Genomic DNA, 17,719 nt, shown 5'->3' with positions numbered 1-17,719 from the left:
GCATGAAGCCAATACAATAATGTAAATTATTCACTTCCCACCCCGCGACGCTCTATTCATCGGGCCCCAATTCGCTCTTGGATTCATTTGATACCTTGTCAACCTCTTCTTCCGATGCGCTGCCAACACAGTCTTCCCAAGAGCCTCGTCAAACACAATAGTCAATGTGTTTGGATCCGGTTCTAAAAGGGACGGAGAGCGCGACCGTCTAGATCCTGCTCTCATGGGTGAAATAGATCGCTGCGGTTGTTTAATTTCCCCGTCGCAATTTTCACTCTTCGGAGGAGAGGCACCCCTCTCAGACCCGTTTTTGCTTTTTTCACCAACTCCTCTTGATCCATAACCAACACGATACAAAGCAGCCTCAATACGCAGGACCAGGTCCGAGACCTCCGTGGATCCCTCCAGCGCCGCTAGTACATCCCGCTTCAGGCTTCTCAGCTTCGCCCCTGCCTCATCATCCATCCTCCCGTTTTCATTCTCAGTATCCCTCTTCCGCCTCATAATCCCCATCCCCGCTGTCCCCTCTCGAATTTTCCCCTCCTTAACGGGGCATTTCTGCCTCACCCACTCACGTACAATCTCCCAAATGACACTCCATGGAGCATCCGTTCGCACAGAGCCGGCTTTGGTATGGCTGCGACTAGATCTATAGCCTAGGTGATGCAGGGCGCCACGCAGACAGTCTTCGGAGATTGTTTGTGTATGCACGACTTTGCAAACGTAACTGGGCATGAAGAAGAAAGGGTGCGGATCGAGTTTGGCTGGGTCAGTACGGGGGATTATGAAGGATGGGGTGTCTTTTCCCTTGCCGTTCGTAGCAGTTTCAGTTGCAGCAGCAGACTCAGGTGCGGGAGTATTCTCGCGGGAGGGCCCGCCTCCCATATCCAAATCCTCCTCCAATGCAGTCGAGAGCATCCCTTCAATTCGCCCCACTGTGGGATAGGTCTCGCTATCGGCACCCGCCAACAAATCCAAAATTCGTTGGATGAAGACATTATTATGGAGCGGGCCCGCCCACATGGGTCCAGCAAGATGAGTTTTAAACCCACAGTGTTCACATGTGGGTGTCGTACTTGGTCCCTGCGCAAATCCATAGTGATAGAAAGGGTTTCCATCCCGACCAATCTTATGTTTATTCACAGCGAGAGCCTGCGTTTTCCATGCTCCGCAGCCGTTGTCGCAGTTATACACTATCATCGATTTTCCAGCGGTGAACTTTACCTGCGCCGGTGAGCGGTGGAGACGTACGAAAACCCTTGCGTAGAAATCAATAGAGAGAGAGAGAAGAGGTTCGATGGATAGGCCGTATTTGGCGGCTGAACTAGCAATTGCGTGCAGGATGAGTCGTAGGCCAGCTTCATGTGACTGCGGGCCTTTGAAGGGCAATCCACCGTACAACGCATAGGTTTTTTCTGGATAGCCGTTGGAGGCGAACACGCTTGCATCCGTGCATGTAACACACAATAGTCCCCCATCACAGATGGCCTGAACGGCAGCGTCCATAAAGGGCGCTGCGGTGCCGTAGGGATCAAGATCGACAACGTCAAATTTCCCAAAATGGCTGCCAGCCTTCTGAGGCCGAGCGCGGAGCATGCTATACATGTATGCACAGGCATCATCGATGTTTGGCATGACAACATCTCCGACGCCGTTGTATTGTATATTCAGCTTCATGGACTTAACGGCGTCGGGGGAGAGGTCGTTGGCGACTATGCGTGTTGCGAAGGGGATTTCTTTTGCGTAGCGGAGGGCGCGGAGACCGGTTGCAGAGAGAGCGTCAAGGATGGAGAAGGGCGGTATCTTATTCTGCTCTGTAACCGTGGTTGCAGTTGTAGCTGTTGAAGTATCCTGTTGCTCCGCCTGAACACATTTCCCAAGAGAATTGCCCTCCTCATCCCCACCCCCATCCCCTCTATTCTGCCCCTCAGCCTCTCTCCCCCCGACATCCGCAACTACTCTCTTCCTCTTCTTCACTTTTGACGCTCTCTTACTTAGAGCCGCCTTTTCCATCTTCTCCCTCTTCACCACCAGCGCATGCTCTCCGTAGGCCCGGATCGCCAACACGCTCAAATCGCGGTTGAATTGCTGAATTGGGTTGTAAAAGACAGACTGTGTCTCTTGCTGCTGTTGGTTTTGCTGCTGCTGCTGCTGCTGCTGCTGCTGACTCCCCTGTTGTTTCTTGGGCCGTTGCAACTCCTCATCTCCCTGAGGAGCCGTTATATTCTCCTCGCCCAATCCCGTTCCTTTTTGCGCCATTCCATCCTGCTCTTGACTTTGCCCTTGGGATCGTGGTATCAATATATACGCCAAACCCTCCTTAACTGCCATATACTCCTTTCCCTCATGACGCACAATCTGTCCCGCGCTCAACTCCGTGCCCGATTCCACGGCTGCAGGCAGAGAACCGGAGATTTCCCCAGCCGTCTGAGCCATTGCAACTTTTGTTGAGCTAGTGCTCGTCCTCGAAAACACACGCTTCTCTGGAAATACGGCCAATGGCAATCGGAGACAGATCCGGAGCTTCCTACCCCTTAGGGACAATGGAAGCGCGGTAGATAAGCTCTTAATGTTAGTAGTGAGCTGTGTGTTACGGAGGAGCGGCGGAAGTCGAGCACCAAGGGCTGTAGATTTTGGAGGCGCTAAAGCTGTCGCCGAACATAGCAAAAATGCAGGGTTTATGCGTGTGCATGTGCGTGCGCTTCTCAAGGAGAGAATTGGGTGCATTGACGTTCCATAGCAGCTTGGAAGCGCACAGTTGTGGATCTTACTCTGCTTGCTGCGAGGTTCGGAAGTTTTCAATCGATATAACTACCACGTGACTATGTATCCTAAAAATCAGGGGAATGACGATAACTGAATAGTATTTGAGGTGAAGCTACTTTGAACGTGGTGAAAGAGGCTATTATTGCTATCGAGAAGTACTATTATACAGTACGAAATGCTTATATGATATTTTGATTAAACATGCAAAAAAACGTCCATAAAAATATTATTCAAATATATCATCAGACTCGTCATCAAGGTAAAAGTAAATAGGAGGGAAAAAGAAAAAGAAACCAAGTAGGAAAAAAACATGACATTACCTTCTCCCGTCTTGGTCATTCCCACTGTACAGAAAAAATTAAAATAAAATGAGAAAAGTAAACAAAAGGACATATGTATCCCCCGAGTAAAGAAATCTTAAGAGGAGGACTTTTCCGCTTCCTCCCCTTGGCTCTATGTTAACAACAAAATGTCTAAATTCGCATCCTCCTTATCCCCAATACGTCTGAAAGTGGAACACAGATCAATGGCTCTCAAAACTTCGACATCGCGATCGCGATAGCCTGTGTATCACTATGACTAATGCTAACACTAACCTCCTTAACGCCCACCTGCTTCGCAGCAGCGGCAGCGTCGCCGTGTAGCTAAATAAAATCACGGGTAAATGTCAGTAAACCGTTTCTTCCCACTGCTTCGCCGACAGGGTGAGTAGTGAAAAATGAAAAGAAAAATGAACTTACAACAACAACCGGTCCACCTCCACTTCCACTTAAAATCTCGATATCCTTCAATGCCGCCCCGGCCCCCTTGCCCGCGACCCCGAGACTCTTAAAAACAGCTTCTTTGGCGCTCCACCGGCCAGCAAACGACGCTTGCGGGGACGGCGCCGCGCGACAATACCGCTGCTCCTCCTCCGTGAAATTGCGTTCAATGAATGTTTCGTTCTCGATATTGATGGCTGCGATGCTCTCGACGTCAACACCGACTTTGGAGTTTTCGGACGCTGTCGCTTTGGCGAGGGACTCGACCATCTGGCGCGTGTGGAGGGTTTGAGGGTCTTCGGATGGCACTGGCGTGGATGACTTGTGCGTGGTGCTGGTATTTTTGCCATTGGCGGTGCCATTGCCATGGGCGGGAGTGGTAGCATAACCCAGGGTATCCGTCTTCTCATTAAAAACAACCCGAATGTCTGGATTCAAGAAGACCTTCGTTTCCATCTCATCAGCATACGGCGATTTGTCCTTGGCCACAAAGAGACTATTATTAATAAGCCCGTTATGGAAATACCGGTACGCCTTCTTCTGTCTCGCCTGAACCTTCCTCTTATAGCCTTCAAACGTCGTCTTATCAAGTGTCGCAAATAGATACTTGGGGTGGATGCCGATCGCTTGAGTTCCCTTCTGCCCGAACCCAAACGACGTCACTGAGAACGCCTTGATGCCATCCGTCTGCAGACTGCGACTCGGATACACGATATAGTCGAACTTCTCCATGACCTTATCGATGTTATCCGCATTGCGGTTGCCAGGCACAAGACCTGAATTCAACACCTGCAACGCACCGTTGAACATGAAGCCACCTGCGGCACCCTTGGGATGGCCTGTAAGGTACTTCTGGAAGATACCCATCATCGCATTGCCCTTCTGGCGGCCAAGATGCCTCACCTGCTGGCAGATAACATCGCATTCGTTTTTGTCGTTGGCGACAGTGGAGGTGCCGTGGAAGGACGCCACGTCGAGGTCGTCAATGGTCAGGCCCCAGGTAGCCAGTGCGCCGCGAAGTGGAGCAATGCGCGAATCTCGCTTCCAGAAGTTGTTGCCAAGGCTATAGGCGGCGTCTTTCTCCTGGCGGATTGCTTCACGCTTGATGTGCTCGATACGCTCTTGCATATATTCTTCGACATTGAATGGTTCGGTGGCTTGGGCTTTCATTGCTTCAACTTCCTCGTTGAGATAGAGAAGTTCTGACTCTTGCCATTGTTTGATCTGGGCTTTGCGGAGCTCGAGCTGGCGACGACGATAATTGATATCGAGAAGCGGGGAGGGGAATTTTCCAGGATTCTCGCGGGCAGTTGACAAGACACCCTTTCCAGGCGCAGGGACAGATCTACCGATCTTATCCGTGGCCGTGGTCGTCAAACCAACAATACCATAGATGGGCACACCCATATCCAATGCAAGCTGCGCGCTCATTATCAGCTGCATGCCGCAACCTTGTGACTCCATGAATCCACTCCGCGTGGTGGTAGTTGGCCGGGACATCTCCTGGGGTGTACGGCCATGGGCAAATTCCTTCTCGGCGTTACTAGTAGCTTGCATATTCGCAAACTCATATGACCCTTCTTCCTGAAAGTCATCAAAGCCGCCGACGAAGCAAACGCGCGCTTTCCCCTCAACGATAGTCTCATAACCGATATCGATGGACTCGACGGCTGTGGCACACGCACCAACAGGTGTTTTGATGGGGCCTGTTGACGAGAGCAGAAGCATGTTTACCCATGCACTCATGGTGTTGATGAAAGATTCTTGCAAAATATCCTTTTGTATCGGTTTATCAAGGTATCGATCCTTGTAAATACCCCGTAAAGCATGGGATCCACCAATTCCGGAACCAATACAGTTACCAACCTCCGAGATATGGACATATTTGTAGAATTCATATGGATCAGTGATACCAGCCGCAAGTAGGGATTCAACAGTGCAAACTAGGACAAATAGAGTAACGCGATCCACCTGGCTAATAATATCATCCGGAATCCCATAGTGCTTCGGATTCCAGCCCGTGGGAATTTGACCGGCAACCAAGCGATCGAACTTAAGAGCCTTGGGGATCATAAGGGTAGCTCCCTTGAGCAAGCGGACAGTGTATTCCCCAGAATCAGGAATCTCAAAAATCTCCACGTTATCACCATGTTCGCGCTTGAACTCCTCTGCAGTTTCTTTGGACGCCTCAAATGAATCCAGATCCTCCTGTAGCACGATCTCCTGGAGAATCTGTTTCTTCTTCGGATCGTACCCGCCGAAGAGCTCCGGCTCAATAAGACGAATACCAGAATGTTCCAGGATGTGTTTCTCATACTTTGCTTTGACATCCTTATCATTGACAGGCTCTCCTGTTTTTGCATCAACCCAGCCGGAATATGGCTTGCCCTTGATGGGACCGTTATGGTTCTTGATCAGCCCCATCAGCCACGCCATCTCAATGCAGCCTTCCAGTGAGAATTTCCCGTACGCTTCCATCTCCCACCGGGTGCGAGAGTTACCCCAGGGACCAATCTCCGCAAAGCCCGTGACAACAACCACCTTATCCAAATTCACCATACCCTTAAGATTAGCGTTGAGCGGCTCGATCTCTTTCCAGTCGGGGAGTTTCGGAAATTCAAACTTGATATTCGCGCGGGGAACTGTGGTGACCTTCTTATACAATGCCTCGCTGCTCTCGCCATTGACAACCTTATTCTCCAGCGCCGTCTCCTTAGTGACAGCCTGCCGGACGGTGCTTGTCTCCTTGACCTCGCCGTGCAGCCGCTTCATCAGCACATTGAGATCAGGCAGGAATTGGAGGCCACCGTTAAGATCGGCAAAGACGGGCTGGTTTTGGCACAGGTTGACGATGGCAGGCGCCATGAGACCTAGGAGGTTGAACGCCATCTCCTGCTGCGAGAATGTGCGAACGCCAAGTTTTTCGACGCCTTCGGCAATCACGTCGTTGGCGTTCATGAGACCGGTACAACGCGTCCAGCCGATGACAGCACCACAGATAGTCAAGTAATTTGCCCAACTTTCAGAATACCAACGGTTGAAGAGAGTTTCCAGCCCGAGTTTCGACTCGGAGTATAAGCCATCGTTACCAAAGGTACCATGGTTTGGAGACAGAGGCAGGATAACCTGAGCGGGACGAGTCTCGAACCCGCGCTCGTGTTTCTGGGACTTGACATAACCAAGCAGGCGGAAGATGTTGGTCAACATGACTCTGTGTGCGAGTTCAGATTTCGAGTCGATGCCGTCAATTTCCCGGCCATTCTCAGAGATAGCAGCGAATGGCACGATATAATCCAGATCCCAGCCCAGTCCATTCTTTGGATCATAAATGTAGTTCACAAGCGCCTCAACATCCTGCTTACTGCCTTGATTGAAAGGAACGACAACGAGTTGTGAACCCCGCGCGCCGTAGCGGGTGTACATAGTCTGGTAGTACTGAGTGACTTCTCGAGAAAATCGACTTGTGGTGACGACGACCTTGGCACCACCACTGATCATACCCTGCAATACAGCTGCACCAATCGATCCAGCCCCTGCACCAGTCATCAGAGCATTTTTGCCATGGAACGTGACGCCAGCGCGAGCAGCGGATTCCAGCCCGTCGAGATAGATGCCGGTGAGTTTCTTGCTATATTCCCATCCATTGGCGTCTTTCTTTTTCAGGTGCAGGAATGGGATGGTCTCCACTTTGCCCGTGCGTCCATTCGCGTGTCCGTTCGCGTTCCCATTCCCGTTGGCGACCGTACCGTTCATGCGAGATCTCGAGCTATTGCGACTGCCCTTCTTCGCATAGCCGTTTTCTTGAGGCATGATTTGGTTCTCGTTCATGGACAACGCACGTAGAACCTCGCGGTATAGGGCATTGAATTGCAGCTGGGACGACTTGGAGAGTTTGTGTTGCTTGCGAATGAGTTTATAGACACTCTTCAAGTCATTCTGGACTTTGGCACGGTTACTGTACTCGGAAATGGGCCCACCTTCCGCCATTGCCTTGACGTAATGCTCGAGTTTCCGGGCGCTACCTCGAGGAATTTCCGAGTACTTGATGTTTCCCCGGGAGTCAATGATAGTCTGAGGTCCTGTTGGTACGGCAACGTCTTTGTAAACAGGCTTCTCATTGAGAACCTCCTTACAATTTTCAAGGAGTTGCTGGCCAAGTTCCTTTGCGAGTTTATATGTTTCGCCACGTTCGGTTGGGCAGTTGTCAATGTGGTATTGCATAAATTCTAACAAGAGAGGGTTCGACCGATTCATAAGACGGATACATTGACTGACAATTTCACGATCCACAGCCTTCAGCCGGCCGAAGATGATATCGTAATACATGTTGAGCGCATCTTGTCTCGCCCAGTTCCAAGATGAATCGTAGATGCGGGCCTTGAGAGGGTCGAATGACGGCGCTATGCCAGAAGCGTATGTGTCACCGTGCTCAGCATGCCACAGATCCAGTTGCGCCTGGAGAGCAGCCTGAGTTTCCTGGGAGGCCAGGAAAGCCTTATCGCCTGCGCGAAGATCTTTTTTAAGATACCGGGCCGTAAGCTCGAGTTGCTGCTTAAAGAATGCACGTTGATCCTTAGTGAGGGCGTCCAGAGCGGCTGGGTCCATCATCATGCCACCACCCCCATTGCCTCCATCTCCACCAGCGGGAGTGGTAGAAAGGTTGATACCCGCATGGGCGGCATATTTATTGGCAACATCGTCCAAGTATGCTTTGGCGTCCGTTTCCGAGCCCAGTCGCGACGCAGGCTCCATAGTTAGAGCCAGTAGAAGAAGGCTATCTTGTCGACCTGCTTGCAGTCCCCATCTTGTTTCAAGATACTTTCGGACAGCAGTAATATTGAAACCACCGGGCATTTTGGACGAAACAAGTCTTGCAACGAGTGATGAGGATTGTTTGCCAAGTTGGCCATTAAAGGTAGGCTGGATAGCAGCACCAAGCTCATCTAGTGGCGTATCTTCTGGTTTCTCTGGGGTTGAGCCGAATTCTTTTCCGAGATCGCCTAAAATTTCATTTTGAAGAGTCGATTTGCCTACAAGAAATATAACATTAATTCAGCGTGTCCACTGGAACCCCAGGGTGGATAATTGACGAAGAAAACAAATGAGAATAGCTCACCTCCAACTAGATCCTTAATAGCCTTTGTCAGGGGAATATCTGCCAGGGGTTTTTTCAATTTCTGCGCCACAAGCACTCTAACTATATCCAGAGCTGTAACTGGTGTATCCGCAACAGCAGCAGCCGGTCCAGTCGATGGGGATGGAGCTGAAGCTGGAGGTGGGGCTGGAACAGCCGCTGGAGTAGGAGCAGAGCCGGATGCTGCAGGAGTGGTAAAAGCCGCAGCACCAGCAGTAGCAGGGACGGACTCCGGCTCATCTTCTACGGGATCAACATCGTAATAGATCTCCTTTGCGTCCTTATTATAACACAGAATCTGGCGTTGGACGGAGGTAGCTGCATCGTAAGCTTCGTACTTGGACGCAATCGTACGCCTGGCCATTCCACCTAAGGTGTCAGCGGGGCCTATTTCGACGATGCGCTCCGTCCGCTTCTCCTGGAGGATGACATCTTGGGTTTCGATCCATCTGACGGGGGAGGCGAATTGGTATGCGAGGAGCTCGACAAGGAGGGTATGGGCGAGCTCCTGCTCGACTTCGGGGCGCATGTTGATGGGAATGAGAGGAAGTGGAAGACGATATGGAGAGGAGATAAAGGGAGGATTGGATATATATTATGTACTGTAGGTATTTGGGAGACTGAAGGATGCTTGATATAAGCTTGGTATGCCCCGGCTTGAATTAAAAAAAATTAAAGCGGCAAAAGAGAAACTCCAATCGCATGTCGAGGGAGGAGCAGAGAAGGATGATGGAGTAATGCGGACCACAGACGTCCTTCAACCAACAATGAGTGAGCCTGGAGAAGAATCCCTCCAAGCAGTCAACGTCAGTGGGTGGAAAGTGGGAGAGGGGAGGGTGAAGTGAAGAGCAAGAAAAAAAAACCGAAAATAGTGACACCGAGAGAGTTCGGAGTCCGTTGTTGGGGGAGTTGAGATTATTGATACGGTATCCGAATTACAATACGCCGTACGGTGCCTGGTTGGGACACTAGCCAATGCTTGTCTGTAGCGGGCCAGGGCACGGCAGCTGCGTATTGTTCCGGTATGGCGAATACGGTGTGTGCGATGGAGCTTACTTGAAGCCGACCGATCAGGGAGGAGTTAAGAGACAGAAGATGGCTAAACAACAGAATTGAGATTGGTGGATAAATATATAATCGCCCACGTTTTACTCTCTGATAAAACAGGATTAAACGCCATCCTCCTCTATCCGCTTGCCAGGACCCCAACACCACAGTTGCCAACATTTTGATGCACACTGTTGGGAGCTCAGAGCCTGCGGCCACTAGTGTATCGTATTGTCAACCCGGCAATCTGGGCCAGACTACTGCGTGACTAAGCCCAACCATTTTGCTTTTTTGGGTTCCAAAGTTACCCGCTAAGCCTAATGCGTGCTATATGCGTTCAACGACTTATTATTCAGCTGTAATTCTTGGTATTAATTACCGGGCATCAAATTTTCCCAATGCGGGCAGAAAACCAGCAAGTATCTTGCCTCAACATCTTCAAAGTCTTCAATTCTTCAATTTCTTCGTCTCTGTGCTTTTTCCCCCTCAGAACTGGGTACTCCGCTTCCCGTTCTCTTCCACTACTGTTGCTGCCCTGGCACGGACAAACGGTGGAGTGTTCAACATTATTGCACAGCTCCTCCTTCTCCCATTTCTCTTCACGGCTACTCATGAGCTGAATGCCGCTGCTGTGGTCTCCCTTCCTCCCAACATCCTTGCGTCGTTTCTTCAACACCCTCCCGCTGTGAAACTTGGGGACTATCGCCACCTCAACCTGCCTGCTTGAAACTGAGATTAGCTGTTCATAAAACTCACAGGCAAGTTACCTGCTTTTCCAATCTCCTACAACCCTCTCAATTGACAAACAGGCCTCCTCAGTTTGCCTCTCTACCAGCATCATGTACGGCACCTCTACAGGGCCCCAGACGGGCATTAATACCCCGCGATCCTCACAATCTCTCCGCCCTCTCATCCTGTCCCACGGCTCCCTCGAGTTCTCATTTCTAGTCCCGACCTCCCTACATTTCCATGCGCAACAACTCAGGGATTCCTTTTCAGCTTCTTTACCTGCCCCCACCGATGAACTGGCTCAGGATGACGAGCCTTCATCTGTGCAGGAGCTCGTTGCTAGGTATTTGGGCTACGTTGCTAGCCAAGTAGAAGAAGGCGAGGATGACGCACAGGGCTCTTATGTCGAGGTATTGAAGCTTGTCCTAAACGAATTCGAGCGCGCGTTTATGCGGGGCAACGATGTACATGCCATCGCCTCTACGCTTCCAGGAATCACTTCAAAGAAACTCCTCGTCGTACAGTCATATTATGCGGGTCGTGCGGCAGCAAATCGGCCCACCAAACCACACGATTCTGCCTTGCTGCGTGCTGCAGCAGATGGTAATGCACAACTGTACAGCGTCTTTGGCGGCCAGGGAAACATCGAGGAATATTTTGATGAGCTCCGGGAAATCTACACCACATATCCTTCCTTTGTGGAGGATTTCATTGCGTCTTCTGCAGAGCTTCTGCAGTCTCTCTCGCGTGACCCGGATGCCATCAAGCTCTACTCCAAAGGGATGGATGTTGTACGATGGCTTGAGGACCGCGACTCTCAGCCAGACACGGATTACCTGGTGTCTGCGCCCGTTAGTCTTCCCCTGATCGGTCTGGTCCAGCTAGCACATTATGTGACTACGTGTAAGGTTATGGGAAAACAGCCTGGCGAAGTCCTGGAGAGATTCAGCGGGACCACGGGCCATTCCCAGGGCATTGTCACTGCAGCTCTGATCTCTACGGCTACCACGTGGGACACATTTTACAAAGCCTCCAAAAGCGCTTTGACGATCCTCTTCTGGATCGGAATGCGAAGCCAGCAAGCATACCCGCGAACCTCCCTTGCCCCTTCTATCCTTCAAGATTCAGTTGAGAACGGCGAAGGGGTTCCAACACCAATGCTGTCAATTCGAGATCTTGCTCGCTCCGCTGTCCAAGAGCACATCGATGCCACCAACCAGCATTTGCCTCAAGATCGACATATTGCCATCTCGCTGGTAAACAGTGCTCGCAACTTTGTAGTAACCGGCCCTCCCATATCTCTTTACGGTCTCAATCTTCGATTGCGCAAGGTTAAGGCTCCCACCGGATTAGATCAGACTCGTGTGCCTTATACACAGCGAAAGGTTCGATTTGTCAATCGCTTCCTCCCAATCACCGCACCGTTCCACAGCCAATACCTCGCCTCTGCTTTCGAACAAATCACAGAAGACTTAGAGGATCTGGCCATTCCATCCAAGTCCCTGCGTATCCCCGTGTACGATACCAATACCGGTGAAGACTTGCGCGACAGAGACGAAGATATTGTCCCGGCTTTGATTCGCATGATCACGAGAGACCCCGTCAACTGGGAGAATGCAACTGTCTTTCCCAAGGCAACTCATGTCCTAGACTTCGGCCCTGGAGGAATTTCAGGGCTGGGCGTCTTGACTAATCGCAACAAAGATGGTACTGGTGTTCGGGTTATCCTTTCTGGAGCAATGGATGGCACTAACGCGGAAGTTGGCTACAAACCGGAGTTGTTTGACCGGGATGAGGAACATGCTGTCAAATATGCTGTGGATTGGGTTAAGGAGCACGGCCCGCGGCTAGTTAAAACATCCGTTGGCCAGACATTTGTCGACACGAAAATGAGCAGGCTGCTTGGAGTCCCTCCCGTCATGGTTGCCGGTATGACTCCTACAACGGTCCCCTGGGACTTTGTCGCTGCGACTATGAATGCAGGGTACCAAATCGAACTCGCTGGTGGTGGATACTACAATGCTAAAACGATGACGGAAGCTCTTAACAAGATCGAGAAGAACATCCCTCCTGGCCGCGGTATAACTGTTAACTTGATTTACGTCAACCCGCGCGCTATGGGGTGGCAAATCCCGTTGATTGGCAAACTGCGTGCGGACGGCGTTCCGATTGAAGGTCTGACGATTGGTGCAGGTGTGCCGTCTATCGAAGTCGCCAACGAATACATCCAAACTCTCGGAATCAAGCATATCGGTTTCAAGCCGGGCTCTATGGATGCTATCCAGCAGGTGGTCAACATCGCTAAAGCAAACCCCACTTTCCCTGTGATCATGCAGTGGACTGGTGGTCGTGGTGGCGGCCATCATTCGTTCGAGGATTTCCATCAGCCAATTCTGCAGATGTACAGCCGCATTAGGAGATGTGACAATATCGTGCTGGTCGCTGGTAGCGGATTCGGCGGGTCTCAAGATACCTACCCTTACTTGACCGGATCCTGGTCGAGGGAATTTGGATACCCCCCAATGCCGTTCGATGGATGCCTCTTTGGTAGTCGCATGATGACCGCCAAGGAAGCACATACTTCCAAGGCCGCCAAACAGGCCATTGTTGAAGCTGAGGGTGTTGACGATAGTCGCTGGGAAGATACATATAGCGGCCCTGCTGGTGGTGTCATCACCGTTCGTTCCGAGATGGGCGAGCCAATTCACAAGCTGGCCACGCGTGGTGTCCGTTTCTGGCACGAGATGGACCAGAAGATCTTCTCACTGGATAAGGCTAAACGTCTGCCAGAGTTAAAAAAGCAACGCGACTATATCATTAAGAAGTTGAATGCTGATTTCCAGAAGGTCTGGTTTGGGCGCAACTCGCAGGGCGACACTGTGGATTTGGAAGATATGACATATACCGAGGTCGTGCATCGCATGGTAGACCTCATGTATGTGAAGCATGAATCGAGATGGATTGATGACTCTTTGAAACGACTCACGGGCGATTTCATCCGACGTATTGAGGAGCGGTTTACTTCCGTCGAGGGACAACCATCACTGCTACAAAATTATTCGCAGCTCGATACCCCTTACCCGTCCGTCGACAAGATTCTAAACGCGTACCCAGAAGCGACGTCACAGTTGATCTCTGCACAAGATGTTCAGCACTTCCTTCTTCTCTGCCAGCGCCGTGGTCAGAAGCCTGTGCCGTTTGTCCCATCACTAGATGAAAATTTTGAATTCTGGTTCAAGAAGGACTCCCTCTGGCAGTCCGAGGACCTCGAAGCCGTTGTGGGCCAAGATGTGGGACGCGTGTGTATTCTCCAAGGTCCTATGGCTGCTAAGTACTCCAACACAATCGACGAGCCCGTCAAAGATATCCTCGATGGCATTCACAATGACCATATCAAAGGTCTTGTGAATGACGTCTACGGCGGGAATGAATCCAACGTCCCTGTCATCGAGTACTTCGGCGGACAGCTGCTGCTAGAAACCGACGGCGAGAGCGATATCGACGGCCTAACCGTCTCCGAGGATGTTACCAAAGTCTCTTATCGCCTCTCACCTTCTACATCCACCAACCTCCCTGATCTCGACCGCTGGTTGCATCTGCTTGCGGGCAGGACCTACTCATGGCGTTATGCTATGTTCACCACTGAGGTTTTCATCCAGGGCCAGAAGTTCCAGACGAACCCGGTGAAGCGGATTCTTGCACCAACTCCAGGCATGTTTGTTGAGATCCAATACCCCAACGACTCGCGCAAAACCATTATCAGTGTCCGCGAGCCGTCCCCCGCCGGAAAACTCGTCAAGACAGTCGAAGTGCGAACAAACGGCGAGCGAGAAATCTCCCTGACCTTGTTTGAGGGACGAACTGCTGAGGGTGGCGTCGTGCCGCTCTGCTTCCGTTTCACATATCATCCGGAAACAGGATACGCGCCCATTCGCGAAGTCATGGATGATCGAAATGACCGAATCAAGGAGTTTTATTATCGTATTTGGTTTGGCGAACGGAATGTCCCCTTCGATACTCCCGCAACCGCAATCTTTGATGGCGGCAAGGCCACTGTTACGAGCCAAGCGATTGCTGATTTCGTGCACGCTGTCGGAAATACTGGTGAGGCGTTCGTTGATCGACCTGGAAAAGAAGTGTTTGCACCCATGGATTTCGCCATCGTTGTTGGATGGAAGGCCATCACGAAGCCCATATTCCCCCGCGTCATTGATGGCGATCTATTGAAGCTGGTGCATCTGTCCAATGGTTTCAGGATGATTCCTGGCTCCGAGCCGCTGAAAGTTGGCGATGTACTTGAAACTACGGCACAAGTTAATGCGGTGATTAACCAGGATTCCGGGAAGATGGTTGAAGTCTGTGGGACAATTAGGAGGGAGGGCAAGCCGATTATGGAGGTTACAAGTCAGTTTTTGTATCGTGGGTCCTATAATGATTATGAGACTACCTTCCAGCGCAAGGAGGAGGTCCCCATGCAGATCCATCTAGCTTCATCCAAGGATGTCGCTGTGCTACAATCGAAGGAATGGTTCCGCCTCGATGAACCTGATGTGGATCTCCTCGGCCAGATGCTCACGTTCCGTCTACAAAGTCTTGTCCGTTTTAAAAACCAAACTATCTTTAGCAGCGTGCAAACAATCGGCCAAGTGCTCATCGAACTGCCCACCAAGGAAGTCATCCAAGTTGCCTCCGTAGAGTACGAAGCCGGTACCTCTCACGGAAACCCGGTCATCGACTACCTCCAACGCCACGGCTCAGCTATCGAGCAACCAGTCAACTTCGAGAACCCGATCCCACTCAGCGGAAAAACGCCGCTTACCCTCCGCGCGCCCGCGTCAAATGAAACCTATGCGCGCGTCTCGGGCGATTACAACCCTATCCATGTCTCCCGCGTGTTCTCCAGCTACGCCAATCTGCCCGGCACAATCACACATGGCATGTATACCAGTGCCGCGGTGCGGAGTCTCGTCGAGACGTGGGCTGCAGAGAACAACATCGGGCGTGTTCGCAGTTTCCACGCTTCGCTGGTTGGGATGGTGTTGCCAAACGATGACCTTGTTGTCGTCCTCCAGCACATCGGCATGGTAGCTGGCCGGAAAATCATCAAGGTTGAAGCAAGCAACCAGGCGACGGAAGAAAAAGTGCTGCTCGGCGAAGCTGAAGTGGAGCAGCCGGTATCCGCATATGTGTTTACGGGCCAAGGTTCGCAAGAACAAGGAATGGGTATGGACCTTTATAATTCCAGCGCCGTCGCCAAGGAAGTCTGGGATCGTGCTGATAAGCACTTCATCGAGAATTACGGCCTGTCGATCATCAACATTGTCAAGAACAACCCGCAGGAACTGACTATTCACTTCGGTGGACCCCGCGGCAAAATCATCCGTCAGAATTACATGGCCATGACATTCGAGACTGTCAATGCCGACGGGACCATTAAGTCCGAGAAGATCTTCAAGGACATCGATGAAAATAGCATCTCGTACACCTACCGGTCGCCCACCGGTCTTCTCTCGGCCACACAATTCACCCAGCCAGCCCTGACATTGATGGAAAAGGCCAGCTTCGAGGACATGCGATCCAAGGGCCTCGTGCAGCGCGACAGCAGTTTCGCTGGACACTCGTTGGGCGAGTACTCCGCGCTTGCAGCACTGGCTGACGTGATGCCGATCGAATCACTCGTGTCTGTGGTATTCTACCGTGGTCTGACGATGCAAGTGGCCGTTGAGCGGGACGAGCTGGGCCGGTCTAATTACTCTATGTGCGCGGTAAACCCGAGTCGGATCTCGAAGACGTTTAATGAGCAGGCGTTGCAATACGTTGTGGAGAATATTGCAGAGCAAACAGGGTGGTTGTTGGAGATTGTCAACTACAACATTGCGAATTTGCAGTATGTCTGTGCGGGAGATGTAAGTTCCTCTTGTTTGCTTTGACCATCAGTTGGTCGTAGACTCTTTACCTTGCTAGTTCCAAGGTCATCTAACAAATCTTTAGCTCCGGGCCCTGGACACCCTCACCAACGTCCTCAACGTCCTTAAAGCCCAAAAAATAGACATAACAACCCTAATGTCCACAATGTCCATCGATGATCTGCGCGCCCACCTCGTCGAAATCATCACCTCCTGCTCCCAACTCACCAACTCCAAACCGCAACCCATAACCCTTGAACGCGGCTTCGCTACCATCCCACTCAAAGGCATCGACGTCCCATTCCACAGCACTTTCCTACGCTCCGGCGTGAAGCCGTTCCGATCCTTCCTGCTCAAAAAGATTAACAAAACCACCATCGACCCGAGCAAATTAATTGGGAAGTATATTCCGAACGTCACTGCGAAGCCGTTCGAGTTGACTAAGGAGTATTTTGAGGATGTGTATAAGTTGACAAATTCGCCGAGGATTGGGGCTGTGCTTGCAAACTGGGGGAAATATGAAGACGGGGAGAAATAAACAGTTTAGAAACTTTTCACGAGTGGGAACGAATAGATGGTATATAGGCAAGGAGGAAGCTGAAGTAGAAAATATGTAGGCGTTGTTGTTTTATGCTCTATGTTTTAGATATCTTTACGTTTATGGATGATGTTTTCATTTTCAAGTTTTAATGTTGTGCTCCGATGTTCTGTTTCTATTTGTTTCCTTTTAATCCTACTTAATATATTTTTCCCGATGTTTATTTGATGTGTTTTTTTGAGTTTGACTGTTCTCGCTTACACGATGCGTTTTTATTTGTCATGATCCCTTCATGATTGTAGATAGATAGATAGATGTACGTAGATATACCACCCATAACTAACCCCAATTTAATACGGAGATAAAAAATAATATTTCAGGAAAGCTGGTGTTCAACTTCGTAAGTTTCCCAACCGTGTCCAAGTAAGATATGGGAGGTCGAGCCACAATAGCTATCCATGGAAAAACTGAAATCAATCCATAAGCCCCGGAAGGAAAGAGTATCTATCTATCGGGAATGATGAGGAAAGGGTAACTATGTCAGTTATCAAAATGCTCAATATCCACTCAGCGCAAGTCCATCAAAACTAGCCAGTCATTCATTATAGTTATAGGAAATTCTAGCCTAAAAAAACCCCAGATTGACAAAAAGAAAAGACACGAAAACGGCACTTAGCTCGCAAACTCAGTGCGCATCCCAATTTTCCTATTCTCCGCCTCTTTCCCGCTTTATATTATTTTATTTATCTTATCTCTCTTACTTGGTTGCTGCCACGATCCCGCAAACCAATACCTATATCCATACATATATGCCATCACGGTGTTCGAAATCCAAGCG

General features: G+C 50.5%; 3 protein-coding genes across 3 annotated transcripts; 1 reads left to right on the top strand and 2 right to left on the bottom strand.

Annotated features, from left to right (window-relative positions):
- Positions 1-30: 30 nt before the first annotated feature.
- Positions 31-2,727, bottom strand: HCBG_08364 (N2,N2-dimethylguanosine tRNA methyltransferase; the record flags this gene model as incomplete). Its single annotated transcript, XM_045435413.1, has 1 exon — positions 31-2,727. The coding sequence occupies one exon, from the start codon at positions 2,725-2,727 to the stop codon at positions 31-33; it is 2,697 nt and encodes an 898-aa protein (XP_045283905.1).
- A 572-nt stretch (positions 2,728-3,299) lies between these two features.
- On the bottom strand, positions 3,300-9,190 carry HCBG_08363 (fatty acid synthase subunit alpha; the record flags this gene model as incomplete). The annotated part of the gene is made up of 3 exons (XM_045435412.1): positions 3,300-3,410; positions 3,507-8,557; positions 8,644-9,190. 3 exons carry the CDS (start codon positions 9,188-9,190, stop codon positions 3,300-3,302), a joined length of 5,709 nt encoding a protein of 1,902 aa, XP_045283904.1.
- A 1,357-nt stretch (positions 9,191-10,547) lies between these two features.
- Positions 10,548-17,100, top strand: HCBG_08362 (fatty acid synthase beta subunit dehydratase; the record flags this gene model as incomplete). Its single annotated transcript, XM_045435411.1, has 2 exons — positions 10,548-16,343; positions 16,429-17,100. The coding sequence occupies 2 exons, from the start codon at positions 10,548-10,550 to the stop codon at positions 16,879-16,881; spliced, it is 6,249 nt and encodes a 2,082-aa protein (XP_045283903.1).
- Positions 17,101-17,719: the final 619 nt, after the last annotated feature.

This window comes from Histoplasma capsulatum (assembly GCF_000150115.1).
Source record: "Histoplasma capsulatum G186AR genomic scaffold supercont2.15, whole genome shotgun sequence".
Classification (NCBI taxonomy): Eukaryota; Fungi; Ascomycota; class Eurotiomycetes; order Onygenales; family Ajellomycetaceae; genus Histoplasma; species Histoplasma capsulatum.
This window is presented reverse-complemented; position numbering and strand designations above follow the sequence as displayed.